Source organism: Doryrhamphus excisus, linkage group LG10 (assembly GCF_037039965.1).
Source record: "Doryrhamphus excisus strain RoL-2023G ecotype Guam linkage group LG10, RoL_Dexc_Guam_v1.1, whole genome shotgun sequence".
Taxonomy (NCBI): Eukaryota; Metazoa; Chordata; class Actinopteri; order Syngnathiformes; family Syngnathidae; genus Doryrhamphus; species Doryrhamphus excisus.
Genome location: NC_136366.1, coordinates 9,280,065 through 9,296,309, shown reverse-complemented (window position 1 = coordinate 9,296,309; position 16,245 = coordinate 9,280,065). Strand labels below are relative to the sequence as shown.

The 16,245-nt window shown below is 44.3% G+C and overlaps 1 protein-coding gene across 2 annotated transcripts in view; it reads right to left on the bottom strand.

Annotated features, from left to right (window-relative positions):
- The window catches only part of itga1 (integrin, alpha 1), a 37,062-nt gene that overhangs the window by 3,727 nt on the left and 17,090 nt on the right, over nt 1-16,245 (bottom strand). For both annotated transcript variants that reach the window (XM_058064188.2, XM_078794006.1), the window contains exons 3-25: nt 15,751-15,860; nt 12,777-12,865; nt 12,144-12,258; nt 10,908-11,035; nt 10,184-10,332; nt 9,889-10,039; nt 9,608-9,782; nt 9,444-9,517; nt 7,809-7,956; nt 7,182-7,324; nt 6,242-6,385; nt 5,910-6,161; nt 5,709-5,839; nt 4,763-4,938; nt 4,519-4,670; nt 2,733-2,843; nt 1,818-1,894; nt 1,575-1,701; nt 1,393-1,470; nt 1,249-1,325; nt 1,079-1,168; nt 395-497; nt 16-132 (exon numbers count right to left, since the gene is read on the bottom strand). In XM_058064188.2, coding sequence (XP_057920171.2) covers nt 16-132; nt 395-497; nt 1,079-1,168; nt 1,249-1,325; nt 1,393-1,470; nt 1,575-1,701; nt 1,818-1,894; nt 2,733-2,843; nt 4,519-4,670; nt 4,763-4,938; nt 5,709-5,839; nt 5,910-6,161; nt 6,242-6,385; nt 7,182-7,324; nt 7,809-7,956; nt 9,444-9,517; nt 9,608-9,782; nt 9,889-10,039; nt 10,184-10,332; nt 10,908-11,035; nt 12,144-12,258; nt 12,777-12,865; nt 15,751-15,860 — 2,917 coding nt within the window. The remainder of the gene's footprint in view (nt 1-15; nt 133-394; nt 498-1,078; nt 1,169-1,248; nt 1,326-1,392; nt 1,471-1,574; nt 1,702-1,817; nt 1,895-2,732; nt 2,844-4,518; nt 4,671-4,762; nt 4,939-5,708; nt 5,840-5,909; nt 6,162-6,241; nt 6,386-7,181; nt 7,325-7,808; nt 7,957-9,443; nt 9,518-9,607; nt 9,783-9,888; nt 10,040-10,183; nt 10,333-10,907; nt 11,036-12,143; nt 12,259-12,776; nt 12,866-15,750; nt 15,861-16,245) is intronic.

The window sequence follows — 16,245 nt, the reverse complement described above, 5'->3', positions numbered from 1 at the left end:
CGCCATTGTTCTCACCTTCGGGCTGGTGACGATGTGCGTCAGGTATAGTAGGTAATTATTACGGGGGGACAGCTGGGGGTAGGTCACCCAAAGATCAAGCGGCGGGGTCACCGTCTCACCTGCCTTCTCCACCTGGAAGAGACGCGATGTTAGATGGGGAACACAGAATGACACATTTTATACACTCCATGTTGGCCACTTCATTAGGTACCCCTGGACGTGCAACTTGTGAAATGCAGTCTAATTGGAATGATGCTATTATTATCAGAACTTTCTACCATTGATGAACAAAAGGTCTTTTTTCATATTCATAATTGAAAGTGAAAAGGTGCAGAACACAAGCAGCAGGTTGTAAAAAACACTAAAACACCCCCACCCCCACACCAATGGTTACCGTGTAGCTGATGTTAACCTCCTCGCCGATCATCCAGGTGTCGTTGAACACGCTGGAGTACTGCTCGCCCTCTTTCACCACCACGTGCTCATCCACGGGCCGCCTGAGAAGTGGCACACTTTAGTTCAGAAAAGTCCCCTGTGGCAAATATGCTAATTGAAGCAATGGGAGACGCTCAAAGTGGCACGCGTAGAAGTAAACATCCACATGTGAACGCCATGAATGGTGCCCGTAAAATCCTCAACATGCTATCTGAATAACTAATATGTTATGTCATCATAGCTCCTACAGACCACTATTGAGCTTGTTGTTCGCCATTTTATTGTTATTACTAGTGCCGGAGCTATGGGGGTGGCCAGGGGTTGCCGTAGTCATCCTGGGTCACATTACGGCTACCCCACCCACGGCTGGGGAGCAATTTTGACAAACAGGGCCTAACCTATTTCAGCCTAACCGCAGTTTCCGCTTGGATGCATTTCACTGCAGCACACAACAACAGTGACGTCCATTTTGTGGAGGAGCTGTCAATAAAACCACGTCTTGCATGAAGTGGGTTTAAAAACAAAGGGGTCCTGTGCTGTTGTATCATTGTTTAGTAACTACAAGGTTACATAAAGCAAAATCTTTATCCCGCCTAGCAACAGTATCCACAGCATTGTAAATACTTGTCATTCAGCTACTCACACAGAGAACAGGAGTCCGGCCTCGTACTTGACGGGGATGGAGATGTGCACCGTGTTGTCGTGAAGGGTGGAGGTCAGCTCTTCGCTGTCGCTGCAGGAGAAGAGTACGGCGGCGCGTCACAATATTGTTCCTTTACTGAACACAAGTCAGTCAAAAGGCTAACAACTCACCTCGTCGCCGTCACATTGATTTGGATGCTGTGATGAATGTGATCGGGATTCACTTCAAATTTGACTCTGAAGGTTTCCTGTGTACATTTTCAGCGTTAAAAGCATATTGTACAGATACGGAGTTGGTTTGTTTTCAAGAGGTACCTCCACATTGCTTCCCAGGAAGGGGTAGCCCACCGCACACTCCACTTTTGTGTGGTTAAGAGTGCAATCTTTCTCCGGCTGGCAATGCAAAAAATAAAAATGCATTTGTTATTTCCTATTCATTATTATTATTATTTAATATTACATATATTTCTATATCATCTTCAGCCAAGCCGTCTCACCTCGACTTTGACGTAGTTGATGTTGGCTGTAAAGCTGACGACCACCTTGGTGTTGTAGGCGTTGTCCTTGCTGTTTCTCACTTGGATGTTCACGTCCATTTTGTCCTTCTTGGCTTGGATGACCATACTGGTAGAGAAGAGGGAGATGAGCATGATTTGGCTTGTGGTGCATTACACCACTTTCTACCACAAGGGGGCAGTATTGCACATGGAAGGCTTTGCAGGCTTGGCTTTTCCATGTACCTTTTTACACTGGGCTCCGCTTGAAGAGAGAGGTCGGCAATGCATTTCTGATGACTGCCACAGTCCACTAAGGGAATCTAGAGGAAGAATAACCTTAAATGAAGACATCATATTGTAACTACACTTCACGAAAGCGGACACAATAATATGATAATTCCGTTTTTCAGCACATCACCAGGACACAAAATCCTCGGGTTATGTACGGGTTACGTTGCTAACCTGTGAAGTCATTTTTACCACAAAACAGCAAAGCTTTGAACGCCGTAAACCGAGGCCCACCTGTCGTTTGAATGCGGGGCTATTTGGTGCAGAGGGTGGTCTGCAGTGTACTCCATCAACATCAAGTGTCCAGCAAAAAAAGGAGAAAGAAAACAGAGTTTTGTATTTGTTTGTACGCCTGACTAAAAGGGTCCTTGTGCATGACCTTAATTTCCTTCCCCCGCCCCTCAATGGGTCATAGTCCTGTTTGTTCCCAGTCTCCATGGGCTCTCTCTGGCCTCTTCTAGACCCCCAGCACGGGACTCTCCCAAGGATGGACCACAGACTAGAATATAATACGCAGTAGTGGACCAAATGTAGCTTCCGTTTGGTTATTTCCCCTTTTCTGTCTGACTAGAGGTTGTTTCCTTTTAATAACAATAACACGAGAGGGGCCAATCAGCTACAACATTGCTGAAGTCTAATTCCCATATCAAGTGGCAAATACTGTACTTGCCCCCCTCTATATCTGGACACATCACTCATGACGCAGCAATTATTTAGAAAGCCTCTGTTAGCGTGTGGGAGTGTGGGAAGGCGCGACTGTTGCTGTTGAAACGCCGTCTGGAGGAAACTTTTGAAAGACGGCACTCAGCTGTTACCGTTTTACGAGCAAAGATAAGGCCACGATGAGCCACGATAAAAGCTCAAACTTACCGTCTTGTTAACGGACGTGGGCAGGCTCTCATCCAGGACCGGGCCTTGGTCTTCATCAGCGAGTCCAAAGTCCAACGACACCATGAGAGGGTCTCGGAAGTCCAGTCGGGCCTTTGTGGGATAACAACAACAAGTTCATCCATCCGTTTTCTGGACCGCTTGTTCTCATTTGCATCAGGGGTAAGCTGGAGCCTATCCCAGCTGACTCTGGGCGAGAAGCGGGATACACCCCTGGTCACCAGTCAATCATAGCACAATACTACATTTCATTAACGTCTTTGAATGCATCTTATGAATGCCTTACGTTGCTTGTTTTAATTCATTTAGCCATTTTCATGCTTGAAATGCTTCATTTGGGAAAATAATACGTAAGTAGACCCTGGACTGGTTGCCAGCCAATCGCAGGGCGCATATCGAACCTGGGTCTTCCTGATCTCCTGACTGTGTGGCCTAAATGCTCACCACTCGGCTGTGAATATTAAATTATACCTCAGAAACAATAATTTATTTTGTTGTGTTGAAAAGTGTTGCTCATTCTGGGGCCTTACGGGACAATTGGGGAGATTCTTGAATTTTTCTTCACTGTGGTGAATTAAACAAGCAAAAAGAAGGCAGGAACTCATACTCTACATACACACACACACACACACACACACAAAGAGCAGCAGCTGTTTCCACTGATTAGTTCCTCTTTCTGGTGCCTGAGGGAAGCTAATCAAAGAAATGCATCGTTGGACTGAAATGTAGCAGGAATGAACCATTGCACGCATGGCCCCAAATGTCACAGAACTGCAAATTTTGAGGTTGCTGTGACAGGAAACGGCGACTTGCTATGATGAACGGTCTGTATAAAGTCGGACTACTTACACAGCTTTCACTTTTAGGACCCCTTTGATTTCCTGTCAAAGCCTTTATGACAGTGAACTTATCATTAACAGCAGCACTCAGGCTGGTCTGGGAACCCTTGAAATGTAAATAAATATACTGGAAATGACGTTTGACTAAAATGTGACCTAATCTTCAACCCAATGGAAACAGTTCTGCATCCCACTTTTGGGTCCCAACCCACCAGTCGAGCACCACTGATCTAGACTCTGGCGCTGTCCTATCTAGTCCTTCAGCATGACCTGATGAAGTATGCTTGGATAAGAGGCGAAAACAGCCCGAAGAGTCCATTCATTCATTCATTTTCTACCACTTTTTCCTCACGAGGGTCACGGGGGGTGCTGGTGCTGTCTTTGGGCGAGAGGCGGGGTACACCCTGGACTGGTCGCCAGCCAATCACACGGCACATATAGACAAACAACCATTCACACTCACATTCATACCTATGGACAATTTGGAGTCGCCAATTAACCTAGCATGTTTTTGGAATGTGGGAGGAAACCGGAGTACCCGGAGAAAACCCACGCATGCACGGGGAGAACATGCAAACTCCACACAGAGATGGCCGAGGGTGGAATTGAACCCTGGTCTCCTAGCTGTGAGGTCTGCGCGCTAACCACTCGACCGCCGTGCCGCCCCGAAGAGTCCAGTTGTGACCAATTGACTACCCCGGGAATACAGTAGCCTGGATGAATGGGAATAGTCACAGACCTATGACAGAGAAGCACACATCAGGAAGGGGGCGTGGCCTCATTAAATTCGGTTTTATTAATTCCCGCGGAATGGTTTGAAGATTTATACACGCAAAATTGAGAGGTTGCGCCAAATGAGTCTGTGCTTTTCTTCCTGTCACTCACACAAATATGATATTCGGTCCTATATACAAGTAGCGCTGGCTTACCGACATCATGAACTCCTCCGTCACGCACAGTCGCTTTTTGTCCTGCACGGTAAAAGTCCCGGTAATTCTCCGATCACTTTTATCGTCCGAGCCGAGAAAAGAAGCCCTGGCTTTTGCCCGCAGAGCATCCAACGTGAGATTGTAGCGAATCACTGCGGGATGCAAAACAAGATGAGGAGTCAAAGGCTTGAAACTCAAGACGCCATCCCGCTGCAGCTTGAACGGAATCCAACGACAGGCTCACCTGCTGTGGACGTCAGGTCCTCCGTGTCAGATTTGACGCTGTAGACAAAACACACCTCCGTCGTCACGCACACTGACTTGCGTCCGAGGTGCTCACATTGGTACTGGGTTTGCTGCAGGTTGATCTTGGCAGGGTGGAAGGTCATGTTGGCGTGGAGCTCTGCAACATCTCTGGACCTAACACACAAACATACATCCAGCTTGGGTAAACGTGCACTCAGCGTCTCTAAGTGAGGGAACAGATGCACTAGAAGTATAAAATGTGGCCTACACTCTCTCTCTATTAGCAAACCGAGCCAACAAGCTTGCCAAAATCCCATTTGAACTGGAAGCCACTTGGGACATGGAGTTTTCACACAGCTCTGCTGAGTCTCGGCCAGGAGGGAAAACGTGTGGGAGAATGTCTCCTTGGGAAGTTGAGTCATGGCTGGGGGCCGGTGTTTGAAAACCTAAACATGCAAAGCCTATCTATTGGACAGTAGAGCTTTAAGTAGAAAGATCTTTAGGAGGTCCAGTGGGACATGTACAGCTGTCTAAACGGAGGACATGTGAGATGATTCTCAGGTTGCAAATGCAGTACATCATCTTCAGGTCCATACGCTGCTGACTTTGTGGGGGCGATTTGGGGGAAGGACTTTTTTTCGCCCCAGTGTGCAAAGGAAGGTCCATTCAGGCATGGTGTGGGACGGCCTGACCTTTAAGCCCCTCAAACACAGAGTTCACCGTTCCGATGCCTCACTTCCAGGCCTCTCACCTCGGACCTGTTTGTCATGGGTGACCCTACCAGGGGCACGAAAGCCCCCCGACAACACTCCACCGTGATAACGTTGCAGCTCATGCATGAGTTCCTCACCAACCACTGAGTAGCACCATCAAGCTAGCTAGGACAGGTTCAACCTTGGCCGTGTGTTTGTGCTGATCTACTTAATGCGTGCTTCATGTCTCACCAGAACAATGAGGCCCCTCCGAGACCCCCAATAGTAACGTCCGTTATTCCATCTCCATTCAGATCCATGACTCCATGTATGGACTGACCAAAGAACTTCATCTTGTCATTGTCTCCTCCTGCCGGAATGTGCTGAAGGAACAATTTCATCAATGAAATGCAAGATTGTCTCAATCCTTCCGAGCAGTCCGCTGGTACTCACCTGCACAAATTTCTCCTTCAGTGACCGTTTGTCTCCGTGGTAAATGTACACCGCCCCCTTGTGGTCATTCTCAAAGGGGGCGCCGATGGCCACGTCGTTGAACCCGTCAAGGTTGAGATCCGAAACGGCGGCGATGGCGGTACCGAAGCGGGCGCCGCACGGTTCGTGTTTATGAGTGCAGCTGGATGAGTGGGCGGTGCAGCACGACTGATTGATGGGCTTTAATGTGAACTCGTACTCAAACCGGCCATCCTGGCGGAGGAGAACAGAGGAGTGAATACATACGGTAATCTGTCCATGCACGCGTCATTGTGATTCTTAACCACGTGCACCTGCTTCAGCTGGTAGACATAAACTTGACCCTGCTCGTCTCTTTCGGAGCCCATGTACATTGGAGCGCCAACCAAGAGTAGATCGGTGTAAGAGTCGCCATCCACATCCAGAGTCTGTAAAACGCTGCCAAAGTACGACCCGATCTGCATACGGGAAAAAAAATGGTGCAAAATTTAGACCCCCAACATATCCATATACAGTCCCTTGTTTATCACGGGTAATTTGTCCATTTCTGCCCACTCGGATTCATTCATTCATTTTCTACTGCTTATCCTAGCGAGGGTCACGGGTGGTGCTGGAGCCTATCCCAGCTGTCTTCAGGCAAGCGGCGGGTTATACGCTGGACTGGTGGCCAGCCAATCACAGGGCACATATAGACAAACAACCATTCACAGTCACATTCATACTGGGAAGTCATAACGGCAACACCTGTCCATCTAATCGTCAACATCCATGAAACAGTAAGTTCTTAAAATATGGATACAAACCCAAACACGACAAGGAACAAATCTAATCTGGTTTGATATCTGCACTACTGTACAAAAAGTGCTCGGAAGTACAAAACGGAGATGAAATTCATTCATTTTCTACTGCTGGCGGGGGTGCTGGAGCCTATCCCAGCTGTCTTCGGGCGAGAGGCGGGGTACACCCTGGACTGGTGGCCAGCCAATCACAGGGCACATATAGACAAACAACCATTCACACTCACATTCATACCTATGGACAATTTGGAGTCACGAATTAACCTAGCATGTTTTTGGAATGTGGGAGGAAACCGGAATACCACTCATGCACTGGAAGAACATGCAAACTCCACACAGAGATGACCGAGGGTGAAATTGAACTCGGGTCTCCTAGCTGTGAGGCCTCCGTGCTAACCACTCGTTCACCGTGCAGCCCTGTAAATCATAAAACCCAATGTACAGCGAACATACTCACTTGTTCTCCTCCCAGTGTCTGCGAGACAACAATGTCTTTGTCCTTCAGCCGATAGATAACAACACGACCCGTGTGGTTGTAACGCGGCGCTCCCGTGATGTACAGAACGCCGTCAGGGGTGGACGCCGATTGGACGTCATAACCTACGCAAATGGGGAAAACATGTACAGGATCTCTTCTTCTGCCAAATGTTTACATCTCATTTTGAAAGGAGGAAGCGATAAAACACAGCTGGAAACTGGAAGGACAATGCCTGACAACTGACAAAAGGAACACAAAGGAAGGCGTACGCCGCAGACAAAACCATATCGATGAGAGCGTGTGCCAGCAGCTGAGTTTACAGTAGACCAGCCTAGAGCCGGAGTGTGCTCTTCATAACGACAGCTTGATTAAATAAGTCGATATTAAGATGCTTGGGTTGCTTGTACAGGCCATAAAAGGCCTCAAGACTGGGAGAAAAGATGTCCGTTTATTATTTATGTGAGCGGAGAAAAGAGCAAGACATCTGCAGCCGACGTAGATCACACCGAGAAAAGCAAATTCTGTATTTATTCTGCATCTCATTCCAGCTAAACACATTCTTCAGAAGCGTAAATATTGCTGTAGTTTTGTGTCCTTCCTACCCACCTAGATAACCAGCCAATCGTTCGTACCCGGCTTCAGTTTGGGGGTCAAAGAAGTGGTCCTTCTCGGGATGGATTGTTCCCCCATCGGTGTGCATGATGACGGTTCCATTCCAGTCATATGCTCCCACAGCTCCCAGTAGCATTCCTTCCTGTGACAAGACAAGATCATAAGCATGAAACCACAAAGTATGTATTATTATTATTAGTGGTCATGTGTCGGTCATGAATGAACGGGTCAAAAGAACTACTTCTTTTTTGGGAATGGAACGAACGAGGTCACCGCACTTAAAATACCCGTTCAGTCCGTTCAGTTGCAAATGGCTGGAGAGTCAGTTCACCGTTCCTTTTGCTTGCTTGCCCGTCTGATCCAATCATCACGCCTTGCTCTGTGGGTGGGTGGGGTTAGCTGACTGAAAAACCGAGGCCGAGAGATTGACTGACACCGTCGGTGACCTGTTCATTCTGTTCACAAAAAAGAACTAGTTCTTTTGACCCGTTCGTTCATGACCGATACACCACGAGTCATCACGTGTTGTTGCACTGTTGAGTCGGAATGAGTCGTGAACATGAGTGAACGGACTGACTCGACACGGCTGACCGGGTCTATGGGGGGGAAATCACAGGGGGAGATCACAAGCTATAACGACCAATTGACCGAAATGAACAGATCTTTTTACTGAATGAACTGGAATGATTCGGTTCACTGAAATGAAAGGTTTTGCCCACCATTAATTATTATAATGCATGGCCCCTGCGCCACTCTTTGGACACCCATGCATGGTTAGCCAGTCAAGGTCCGGCTTACATTGTGGAGGGTTTTTTACATCTTCCAGACGTCCATTAAGGAGATGGAGCTCACTTCCACACACCTGCTAGGCCAATTCTTCACTTTCCTCGCTAAATTTAGCGACTAAATGCTTGTATTTGTATGTTGTGATGCGCGTCTCACGCATAAACTAGAAGAACAAATAGTTCAGTTGTCACAGTTGAGCCGCATGGACATGATTTGTGAGGTGATATACTTGGGTCAGGAGGCGGACAAGAGACACCAGAGGGAAGAACTTTTTAAAAACGCCAAATGAATGAATGAATGAATGAATGAATGCAGGGAGACACGCTGCTGTGTGTGAGTTTCCTCAAGCAATCACCTGATTCAAAGCACTCTCTGCTTTGCCTCTTTGACGTCTCGCTATCAATTGGAACGCCGTGGGCGTGTATTCCCGACAAGAAAACACAAGAGGCCTTGTGCACGGAAGCGGATAATCAAGTGGTAGAAGACAAACCGGAGAGTTCATGGGTTAGGTCGACACATCGGAAAACGACAGCAAGCGAGTATTGACTAGGTTGTGGTTAAACGGTCATCTGACTGCAAGTCTATTTGAAAAGCCATGAAGCATCACACACTTTTTGGTAAGCAATCACAGAGCAACCCATTATACACACAACAAAGTATAGCTCCAACATATTACTCTGTGTCCATCTGTATTACCTGTGAGAATTGAAACCATGTGACCCACCATGCTCATAACAGACCGTATCATTGAGAGCTGTCACAGATCTCTTGGTGAGAACCGACCCCCTGCCGTCTTTTCGGAACAAGTTACAGATTGTTGCAATCCGTAAATCTCGGACTTACTTTGGAAGCATGGGCACTGAAACCAGCTTGGGACATTTCCATGTCGAAGGAGGAGGTGAAGTTGCCAGTTGTAGCTGTGTAAGAAATGGGTAAATGACTGTAAATCCATTGCGGCAGTGGAACCCTTGTTTGATACCATGTACCACGTGTGTGTGTTTGAATACCTTCCAGGGCAAAAATCTTGTTTCCTAGCGCATCCACAATAGTCAACAGCGCCACCTCGTCCGACACATTGAAGAAATGATCTCGTAGCGGCTGACTGGAGATGGACTCGATTTCCTTTATAAACTTCTGCACTTCGTCTGCAGTCTTGTTCTGTCGGTTGTAGTCTCCCAAAACCTGAAGACACAGTCCAGAATGAGCGTTTGAGACTACATCAAATGATACCATCAACGACCTGATTAGTCAGGGTTCGGAATTACGTCATCATATCATTTCTACCTACAGCGATGCCAAACCTCTCGATGCCATCCTTCTCGCAGTCGCCGATGACCGGATCGAGGTTGTGGAAGTCATGAGACTCTCCGTCAGTCACAATCACCATCACCTTCTTCACCCCTGGACGTGCACCTCGCTCCGGCATGAATGCTTCCTTCCTAAAGGGGAGGAAGTCCATGCCTCAACGTCATTGCCAAGTTGAATTAGAATCACGGTCTTCTGACTCATGCACGACCGCAATGATCTAACAGAAAGTTATGGCCTGCATATTAAAACAAGGGGGTGTGGCTAATGTGGAGTACCTGGCAGTGTCAATGCCCAGAAAAGTCATTGTTTTGAAGCCGGTCTGCTGAGGAAGATCCCTGACAAAGTCCAGCAGAGCGGGGGTGTTGTCGAACTGGCTCAGGTTGACGCGGTGCGTCACAGTCTCTCCGTAGGACACGATGCCCACCTGGAAAGCACAAGATTGTTCTTTTTTTCACCCTTCTCTTCTTCTTCTGATTTCACGTTGCTCTGCTGTCTCCTCATGCCGAGGATGTGGTCGACTCGGGTGGAGTTTTTAAGGCTGGAGCAGCCATGGAAGATGTGACTTACAAGTCCTGCCAGACGACTTCCCGGAGTTTTCCTCTCTGGAAAACTCCACATGCTCCAGGGAAGATCGATTCAGTCATAAAAACCACCCGTAAATTTGGAAATACACACAATGTAGCGCTTCACATTTTAAGGTTATTCTTGGTTACAGTAGCTCAATTGCAGAAGAAAAAGAGAACACTTAAATAAAATGCAGCACAATGTTGTGAATTATCTTCCACAAACAGGCAAGGCATAGAACAGTCCTGTAGCATTCACTATGGGAACAGAACTGGAGGAGTCTGTTGGAGAATGAGATCCACTGCCCCTCTATTGTGTGCCAAGTGCACAATTGAAGTGTAAACAGAACATAAACAGTCAACAAACTCGTCTTCAGGTTTTACAGGCGTGCCATAAATAAGAATGGAACAATGCATAAACATCGGTAAAACTGACCTGTGAGAGTTTAGGTCCGATCTGAATGTTCTCAATGAAGCGGATGAGAAAGTCGATGATGCTGGTCCATGGATAGATGCTGTTGGATCCGTCAAGGACTATCACAATGTCCAGTTCCTTTGCGCAGTCTGGATTCAAAAAGTGGTAGATAGGGATACAAAATGTGTCAAGTTTGTATAAAAATATAACGTTATTATGCAGATAATCAATACACATCATGGCATGGTTTAATATTGGGAGTCTAGAGTTTACATTTCAAAAGAATCTTCTAATTGTCTTCTACACCGGGGGAAATGGATGTCCTGGGTGGGACTACTGTGATGCTAAGACCCGATGCTAATCTCACATCCTTGTGGACAAGGGGGGTTGGGGCCAGTGATGGGAATAACGGCGTTTAAAATAACTGCGTTCTAATTACTTTTACTGTCAGCATAATGCCGTTTCCATTTTCGACACCCCGTTACTGCAGTTACTGAAGCCGCCTAAAAATATATCACGACTTCATAACTAATCTGCAGCGTAATGAGAGTGTTGCACAGTGACAAGGGAGGGGGAGCGATAACCACATAAGCAATGAGGATTGGCTCAGGTTTTAGTAAAATTGCGTCTTCAGCCAATCAGAGAACTTGAGTGGGCGGGTGTTTAGCGCACATAAACAATGAGGATTGGCTAAGGTTTAGTAAGATTGCGTTTTCAGCCAATCAGCGATCTTAAGTAGGCGGGTGTTTAGCGAACATAAGCAATGAGGATTGGGTTAAGGTTGAGTAAGATTGCGTTTTCAGCCAATCAGAGAACTTAAATGGGCGGGTGTTTAGAGCACACAAGCAATGTTGATTGGCTAAGGTTTAGTAAGATTGCGTTTACAGCCAATCAGAGAACTTGGGTGGGCGGGTGTTTGGAGCCTGTCCAAACAGCGTTTGTCAAATGGAAGTACAGACACTACTTTAACCTCGTTGATGTCAAAGGTAAAATGTACATTATGTCCCCGAAAAAAAACTTTGTCCACGTCTTGTGTGAGCAACTCAAACCCACAGAAACACCTACTGACTGCAATAAATGCAAACCTTTGTAATGGTACCTGTCTTTGCTGTGTAACTTTTACTGGTAACTAGTTACTTTTGTAGTGGACTAACCCAGTAACTCGGTTACTTTTTTTGAGAAGTAACTAGTAACTATAATTAATTACTTTTTAAAGTAAAAAAAGTAATGTGCCCAACAACGGTTGGGCCTGTGTACCTTGCACGCCCGGTGCCACCGAATTAAGAATCTGGAAGGATGAGCTGACGTTGGCGCAAACTCCGGAGATATATTGTTGCTGACCACACATGTAGCCGTACTGGGGACCGCATGCCTGCATAGATAAGACACACACACACATACATACACAGATACACAAACTTGTTGCTTGACAACACAACACTCGTTTGGCTGGCGTTTTACCAAGTGACACTGAACAGAAGAGAGACGTAAGAGGAAAAAACTGCTCAAAGTGGGCTGAATTACTGCGAGACGATAAAAACCACCACAGACTGCACATGGTCTTCGGAGGAGGGGGATTGGGAAGCTGTGGGAATACTGTAATTACTAGGAATAACAGGAGAAGTGAATAACTCAATACACCATTCCGACATCGCGCCCACACTCCAGGGTCTCAAAAATTCATTTGTGGATGAATCTCGTTGCTGTATGTCTAAATTTGATTCACAACATCCCGTCACATTCCCAGCACATCGCTAGTGAAACAGGGAGCGTCGAGCCTGGTGTTCCCACAACCGAGAGCAAAGGTCAACCAGTGGAGTTTGTCGGATTTTTATTTACGGTATAGAAAGAGCGTGTTTTTTCACATATGTACGGTACTTGGCAACTTACCAAGAATCCGCCGCTGGGATTGGTCACGAGCGTAGTTCCCATGGTCATGTTCTCTTTGACTTCATGTAAGTTGGGAACGGTGGTGTTTTCTGGGTGAAACACGGATGAATAAACACGAGTGAGACCAACGGAGCAGCAGCACACAGGAAGAGCAGCTGGACAAATTCCTCTTCTTTCATTTTTCCCATCGGAAGAAAGACGTACGGCCTAATTCGGTGCAGCAAACTACAATCACATTTTGTTATATATAGATTTCAGCATTTCGGCCATTTTGCTGTCGGGGTATCGGGCAGGTCCCCAATAGGTACAACAGATGGCCCTATGGGGAAATAAAATATCATGGCTACATTGTTTCCTTCCAATATTTGTGTAGTTGTTATTGCTATTTTTTTTATCATTTATATTTTTTTTCTGATGAAAGATGAAAAATTTTATTATTATTTATTTGCACTTTTTTATTTAACTTTTTTATTTAATTGTTAACATTTTTTTAAATGTAATGTTATAACATAATATAATATTTCATACAGTGGTATTCAACTGCAAAATGAACGTGTGTAAATAAACAAACACATTTTCATAGCAATAACGATGATTTTACATGATTAGGGGCAAATGGAAAAGTGCCCCACCACTCGGCCAATTTGAAAAAAGCTACTTTTTCTTGTATTGTTATGGTTATTATCATTGAAACACATTCTACAGCAAAATAAAAATGAAAAATAATATTTGTAATTATTTTTAATTTATTATTTATGAAATATATGCAATACTATAACTATTGATATTATTACATTATTTTTAATTAATGTAATTATTTACTTAATAAAGTTATATTTTATCACAAAATGATGACTTTAATGAGTTACTGTAATGAGAATACATTTTTTAAATTCTCATAATCCCGACTTGGCTCCTGCCAGCTCTCCCTGTCCTTTCTCGTCTGTGTGGAGCTGCCGAGGAGTACAGTATGTCTCAAGTTGCCATAGACACAGCTAAGAGAACCTAACTGATGTATGAGACTTCATTTCATTTGGGTTTGGGGCATAAATGACGGTGCGCTAAAAAGTCTGCCTAGCAACAACGACCTACTGTTTTTAACACATAAAAACGCCACTAATCTATACACAAACTGTGTGTCGCAGTTGTGAATCAGGAAGAGGACCCAAAAAAACCACTTAAGCAATCCCAACATGTGGCTAAAATGGCTGTTGTTCCAGCGTGGGAATGTTTTGTGATCTCTCTTGTTCAAGCGGGGCGCACACATTCACACAGATTTCATCAATGACAGCACCACTCAGTGACTCGGGAACATTTCAGTTTGGAATCTGATTCCTATTAGCCAACAGCTCCAGTCTTGACACATGTTCTCCTTATGGACGCTTCACAGAGGCTGCTGGCGCTTATTTCGCTGACAGAGGCATTTTTACCGTTTTTGTTAGAAAAAAAGGAAGTTTTCATAAACAAAACAGGAAAAGGATAACGTCCTTTTTCCTCTGCTGTTGTTCGGTAGCTTCCACACATTGATAAATAACACAGCACAGAGGAATGTTGGCCATTTAACCTCAGCTGTTGAAGGATGCAGAAAGGCCACATCATTAGATTCACCTACGTTATGTAAAGAGATCCACTACAAAAAAAACAATTTAATCATTCATATCCTAATAATATCTGATGAACATTTTAACACCTTTTATCGTGGTTGTCGTTTGCAGTGGGGTACAACTGCACTGCATTACACTGACAGACGTTTCTACACTCTCAGAGATGTATTTATTGAATATGTTTAGAGATCAGCTGTAATATTTTAAGCTACAAAACAATGTTAAATAATAAAGAAAAAAATAATTATAATATTACATTAATGTATGTTTTTCTAAATGTAATTATTACATTTTTATGTTATTTTCTTTTGTTTTTTTAATTATTCTATTTTTTAATTATTATTATCATTTAATTTAATCATTGTTATACTAGATAACTGAATCATTATAATTAATTCTTAGTTTAATTTAATCACTAAAACCACATAAACATTGCTAAAGTAGAGCGACGACCATAATGCATCTTACCTGGCATCCTCCAGTTGTTAAGTATAGTGTATACTATGTGTGCAAAATGTCTTTTTAATGTAAGCTATGTTTTTTTTTTTAAACTCTAGACCAGGGGTCGGCAACCTTTACTATGAAAAGAGCCATTTTACCCAATGCCCACTGAAGAAAAATAGCCTGGAGCCGCAAAACATATATTATGTTTAAAACAACATTGGAGGGAATTTGGGGGTATCAAAGTAGTTCAGATAAGAAAAGACGAGTTGGAGTACTCTTGCTAGTATTGGAGATAAACTTACATAAATGTATGTGTAAACTACTGTAAACGTAAAAACAAGTTCCCATGCCGCTGTTTTTAAATTATCTCGAATTTATTTTTTAGATTTGTAGGTAAGTATTACTTGTTTTTCTTCATGTACTGAACTGGATAGCAGTCAGAACTCACTCAGGATGCATTCATGGTCTCAGACAAAGTTGGATTTTTTAAAACTCATTACAAAAGACGTGCATTTTCCCCACTCGGGTGTTAAAAATATTCAAGCATCGCAAAGGGAGCCACAATAAAGAGGCTGAAGAGCCACATGCGGCTCTGGAGCCGCAGGTTGCTGACCCCTGCTCTAGACAATATGATTAAAAAAAAAACATTTATACACTTAATCCTTCCTAAAGGTCACCCTTGCGTTTTAAGTGTAACTGAGACAAACCCCAGCAGGCCTTCGAGAGTTATTTATATTGTGTTTATCTGTCTAATTAAGCCATAATTACACAAGGACAACCATTAAATCCGCATTTGTTTACTCGGATGGGCCTCACTTCCCCTCAGCGAGAGCCACTCAAATATCCAGTAGAGCTAAACACACAACCTAAGATGTACACACAGATATTTCCATACAAACACATACTGTACAGTACACGGGTTTTACCTGGCAGCTCCAGTTTGACGCATGTGTTCCCCCCTCTGCCCACAGGACACTTATAGACGTCGCCTGTTCGTTTCGCTGGCTGGCCCGACAACGGCGATCCAATGAGAACCCTGAATTTAAGAGCATGCATGGTTGGTTAGTTAGGCTGAAAAAGCCCATGTATTGCTGCAATAACAAACACAATTATTCTATTAGTGCAGTAATGATGTTTGTGAGGTCCCCGGCCATGGCTGTAAAAAACTGTTTACAGCCTTTATTATTTGGTTTATGAGTCTCATTATATCAATTACACCCCTTATATTTCACCAACCATTTTTATTAGCGTATATATATATATATATATATATATATATATATATATATATATATATATATATATATAAATATATATAGAAATCTGTAGAAATCAAACTTAGATATAAAGTAGTACTCCAGTTATGGTGATTATTTGTTCCAAAAGTTCACACGAAATCTGAAAAGTATGACAACTGAGTC